The sequence below is a fragment of the Otolemur garnettii genome, unplaced genomic scaffold, assembly GCF_000181295.1.
Source record: "Otolemur garnettii isolate 467f Iridium unplaced genomic scaffold, OtoGar3 scaffold00441, whole genome shotgun sequence".
NCBI classification, from domain to species: domain Eukaryota; kingdom Metazoa; phylum Chordata; class Mammalia; order Primates; family Galagidae; genus Otolemur; species Otolemur garnettii.
In genome coordinates, this window is record NW_003852836.1 from 18,410 (window position 1) to 23,851 (window position 5,442).

Here is a 5,442-nt window from a genome sequence, read left to right on the forward strand (position 1 = left end):
CTGTGTAATTCCCTGACTGAATCCTTTTCCCCAAATGGACATGGTGCTAACCATTGCACTCCCCACACCCCCAAAGCATTGCACCTTGTCTGGCATGTAGAAAGTGCAACAGTCAGGCCCTGAGGCTGCGGCTCATGCCCGTCATCCCAGCACTTTGTGAGGCTACAGTGGGAGGATTGCTTCTGAGGTCAGGAGTTCAATATCAGCCTCAGCTATATTGCAAGACCCCATCTCTATAGAAAATGAAGAATAATTAGCTTGATTCGGTGGTGTATGCCTATAGTTCCAGATACTTGGGAAGATCTCTTGAGCCCAGGAATTTGAGGCTGCAGGAAGCCATGATTGGGCCACTGCTCTGCAGCTGGGCCACAGAGTGAGACCCTTTCTCACACATCAAAGAAAATAAGAAAAAAATCACTTCAGTCCTCTACTCATATAATAAGGAGCACAACCACAGCCTTTCTCAGTTTAGGATTCTGTTTCCTTACCTGATTTGGGGAAAGTCACTGTTACAACATCTTCATCCTTCAGCACAAACTCTTCTTGTACTTTTCTGAGAACTTCAGGGCTCCCATGAGCCCTCGGGAAAATGATCCCTTTATACCAAAAGGTGTCGTCTGACATGATGATCAGCTCCTTGTACTCGGTGTGAGGGTTTCAGGTGCAGCCAGTACTGGAGGCTGTGGCACCTGCTGACAGATGAGTTGTGAGTTAATCTCTGCCCAATTAGTTATGCATTTTGCTGGCTGGTACAGAGAAGTAAATATTGTGACTGACAGTCCAAAGGTTAATAATATAGGGCAATTGTGAACTCAGAAAACACTCTGGGGGGAGACTGAGTCTGAGTACATAGGAGTGAACTGGACATTCAGTAACAAAGGCAAGGACATAGAAATCTGTGCAAATCTGAAAGCACTTTTTATAAGAGTTGCACAGTTACAGAAAATTTCCAAGAGAATCCAGAGAGTTCCCATAGTCTACAGTTCATTCAGATTTCCTTCATTTTTACCTAATGTCTTTTTTCTGTTTCAAAATCGCATCCAGGGTGTCACACAACATATATTGGCCAGCATCGCTGTCCACATGGCCATTTCTGGGGCTTAGAGCACAGATGTCAGGCAGTGCTGCCCTGGGGAAGAGCTCGGATGGAAGGAGGGGAAAGTCTGTCCCCCAGGGCCTGAGGCTAGACCAAGAGTTGTCTGAAGCCAGCAGGCCTGGTCACGGCTCCACTGTCTCTGCCATAATGCACACACCTGGTTCCAACTGAACATTTATTTATTAACATATATATTAACTCCTGCACCCTGTGAGGCTTTCAGTAATAAGCATCCAGAAATGTACCAAATAGTCACTTCTATGTAGCAAGTGAATTTTTATCAGTACCATTCTATTCACATTTCCACACCTCAGGGAAGGTATAACACTTTCTGCTGTGAACAGCTATCACATAAAGTTATCTATTCCCAGTGATGTTATTTGGGTCTGTGTGATCTTTGTTGGGCCAGGAGAATAACAGCATGTGGAAGGGAACACGCTCTCTGAAAAGCAGACTGGGCATTCACAGTGCTGTGATGAGGAGCACGTGCTCTGGATTTAGACAGCCCTTTTCCTTCTCTACCCAGGGCCAAATCTGGGCTGGGAACTTGCTTGCTGTGTGTCCTTGAGCCAACAACTTAACCTCTCTGTGCCTCAGTTCCTCCTTCTCTAAGGTGGGGGAAATAATAGTACCTACTTCAGAGGGTTCTCAGGAACATTTGAATAATTTAACATTTTGTAAAGTCCTTAGAGTCTGACACAAAGAAAGCTAGAGTGCAGTGGCATGACCATAGATAGCTCACTGCACCCTCACAGTCCTGGGCTCAGGATATTCTCCTGCCTCAGCCTCCCAAGTAGCTGGGACTATCAACGTGCACCACTGTGCCCATCCTTTTCCTTTTTTGTAGAGACGGGTTTTTTTTTCCTGTCTCAGGCTGGTTTGGAATCCTGAGCTCAAGCAATCCTCCCACCTGGGCCTCCCAGAGTGCTAGGAGGACAGGCACGAGCCACCATGCCCGGCCAATATACTTCCGTTTTGATCAACATTATGCATTTGCCCTTAAACCCCAAAAGTATATGTTGATGTGTCTTTGCTTTATAGCTCTCTGGCCTGTGGAACTTGCAGTTCTCAACTGTATTTGCTGTGTTACTCTCAGTGTAGATTGACGTTGTTTCTGGAAATCTTGTTCTGTTATCAGCGGCTCTCAACCTGTAGGTCGCCACCCTTTTGAGGGTCGGGCGACCCTTTCAAAGAGGTCACCTAATGTCAGATATTTACATTAGGATTCATAACAGTAACAAAATTAGAGTTATGAAGTAGCAATGAAAATAATTTTATCATTGGGAGTGCCTACAACATGAGGAACTGCATTACAGGGTCGCAGCATTAGGAAGGTTGAGCACCACTCACATCAATGCTGATGCTGAGAGCAGCCTCACCCAGGGACGCCTGGAGATCTGGGGTGTGTTTTTGTGCGTTGTGTTTCCACAAAGAAAGGTCCTGTTTCCTACCTCATCAGGGAAGCCAAACTTCTCCCTTGCCCTTCCCTGTCTGTTCACTACCCCTAGTTATCATCTTGCATTACTGTCTGTAATACAAGAGGTCACTGTCCATGTGTTGGCACCAGATACATTCAAGCCCAAGAAGAACTGTGGACCCTGGACAGGTATGTTGGGCCTTTATTCAGCTCACAGTGGCCAGTGAGCAGGCATGGGGAGTCCAGAAAGTCCCCTGCACTACCATATCCGAGGGGAACAGTAGTGGCACAAAGCTGAACAGAAGTTCCACAGTAACCATGGAGTAGTCCTCCAAAGGTGACATCACTGTGCACAGTAACGGCTGTAGTTAGGACTATTGAAGGAAAACATGGCAGCTTCCTGTAAATTAAAAACCACAGTCCAGGAAGTCTACGGACTCCATCTAGCCCCAACTATCAGTATTTATCCCTGTATTGATACCCATATGTTATTGCTTATGCTGTTTCTAAGGTGTCATTGGAGGAGAGGGCAACACTATCGCTTGGTGGATGTTATTTTCACATTTAGCAACTATTCTGAGTTGAATTCTCTTGCCAAAAACATACATCCAAGTCCCAACTCTAGGTACTTGTGACAATGACCTCATTGTATTAGCAGGGGTGACTGAGTTCAGATGAGGATATTAGGGCGTGTCCTAATCCAATATGTCTGGTGTCCTTCTAAGAAGAAAAGACACAGAGAGAGAGAGAGAGAGAAAGAGAGAGAGAGACAATGCCCCTTAGGTCAGGAGGGGTGGCTCACACCCATTATCCCAGCGCTCTGGGAATCCACTCAGAGGATTGCTTGAGGCCAGGAGTTCCAGACCAGGTTCAATAACATAGGGAGAACTTGTCTCTACATAAAAATTTCAAAAGGCAAATTAGCCAGGCGTGGTGGCACACATTGACAGTACCAGCTACTTGAGAGGGTGAAGGCAGGACAAGCCCCTGAACCCAGGAATTCAAGGTTATAAAGAGCTATGGTTATGACTCTGCACTCCAGCCTGAGCAACAGATTGAGACCCTGTGTGAAAAAAGAAAGAAGGAAAAAAAAACATGCCACATGATGACAAAGGCAGAGACCAGTGGGATGCATGGCACCCCAAGGAACACCAAAAACTGCTCCCACCACCACACCTGAGAAAAAGACCTGGAGCAGACTCTCCCCTCAGCCTGCAGAGAGATCAGGGCCCTGCTGACAGCTTGATGCCAGACTTCTGGTCTCCACAGCTGTGAGAGAAGAAATTTCTGGTGTCTGAAACCCACCAGTTTCTGGGTCTTAATTAAAGTATCCCTTGAAAATGAACCCCCACCCCAAAGCCATAGACCATTTTTGACGCATTCAGACCAATGAAGGAATACTACAGAATTTCTAGCTTGTCCAAGCTGTGGCCTGCAGGCCAAATGCAGATGATGAGGACTGTATTTCTTATTTGTGGTATCCGATATCCCCAAAAGTACAGATAGACTTTTTCATTATTTTGCTAAGCAGCTTTCATTAGTGCTTGTATATTCGATGTGTGGCCCAAGACAGCTCTGCTCCCCCAGTGAGCAGCAGAACATAAAAAAGCTCAAATTTTTGAACAAGTGGATTAGGCAAATATGAGACCTTTTCCTACATTCCAAAATGTGAATTGCCGGGTGCTAGAGGCAGTAAGTGGCTTTCAGCATCTCCTCTCTGAAAACCCCCATCCCATGGGAACAGCTCCCAGGTCTGCTGGTCAAAGGCCCCTCCCTGGGCCCCAGAGGAGTGATTCCTCCAGACTCCACACATTCCAGATGTGGGAGAGGAGTTCTTGGGGGTTCATCCTGCTGATGGACTCATCCTGCAATTGGCCAGTGTCCTTTTTAGGCCAGGAAGGGGTGCAGTGGTGCACTCATACCTCCCTGTAACCTCTAAATCCTGGGCTCACGTGATCCTTTTGCCTCGAGCTACAGATTAGCTGGGGTGGGGGTGGGGGACTGTAACACTGGACTTTGCTAATGTTTTTTATTTCTTGCAAAGACTGGGCCTCACTATGCTGCCTACCCTGGTCTCTAACTCCTGGACTCAGGTGTTCAAATTGTTTTGGGGAATGCTCTTAGGTAATATTTTTATTATTTCTATAGCACTATATCGGTTTGAAACACTACACACATTTCAAACAACCTGGGATGCCACGACATGTGCTGGGGTATCATGGAGGTTTCCAACAAGGAAGTTGTCAAAGATACAAAGATGTGATCATTCAGGGCTCCGGGATGAGTTAGTAGGTTTTCTGCAATGACCCCCAGTCATGCACGTTTACTGGGACAGGAGAACAGTATCAGTATGCATGTAAGATCCAGGAAAATCTTAGACATTATTCCCAGGGGAACAGCTCCCGAGGAAGATCTGCCATCTTCTCCTGGAACAGTTCATCGAAGGCTTCAGCTTGGGCCACCGTGAAGTAATTTTTCCAATCCCCGGTTATGCCTAGAAAACAGGACACAGACACTCAGATCATTTCTGTGTTGATCAGACCTCAACACATCTCCTCCTTGGTCTGTTCCTACTGTCACCATCATGGACATTGTGGCTGACAGTGGAATGAGCAGTGGTCCATTGGTGGGCCCTTGTGCCTCCTGCCTGCACACCTGTTTACACTCCTGCCCTCCTGTATGCGACTTCTCACCTCCTCCTCTCTCCCAGCCCTGCCTGTGCACAGTCCCTCCACACTCAAACCCACTATGTCTGCTGACACACCCAGAGTCCGGCCACTTTCCATCATCCCTGTCACTACCACTACGACCCAAGCCACCAGCATTTCTCTCCTGCATTAAGATGACAGACTATAAGTGGGCTCTCTGCTTGGGATTGTTCCCCTGTGTAAGTCAGTCTAGATGACAGCCCCCTTGAGCCCTTATGGAG

General features: G+C 46.9%; 2 protein-coding genes across 2 annotated transcripts in view; both read right to left on the reverse strand.

Annotated features, from left to right (window-relative positions):
* The window catches only part of LOC100954909 (bile salt sulfotransferase-like), a gene marked incomplete at its 3' end in the record, with an annotated part of 8,608 nt that extends 7,984 nt beyond the window's left edge, over positions 1-624 (reverse strand). The window contains exon 1 of the mRNA XM_003803704.1: positions 489-624. Coding sequence (XP_003803752.1) covers positions 489-624 — 136 coding nt within the window. The remainder of the gene's footprint in view (positions 1-488) is intronic.
* Positions 625-4,623: 3,999 nt separating this feature from the next.
* The window catches only part of LOC100954287 (bile salt sulfotransferase-like), an 11,977-nt gene continuing 11,158 nt past the window's right edge, over positions 4,624-5,442 (reverse strand). The window contains exon 6 of the mRNA XM_003803702.3: positions 4,624-5,007. Coding sequence (XP_003803750.1) covers positions 4,895-5,007 — 113 coding nt within the window. The 3' untranslated portion in view covers positions 4,624-4,894. The remainder of the gene's footprint in view (positions 5,008-5,442) is intronic.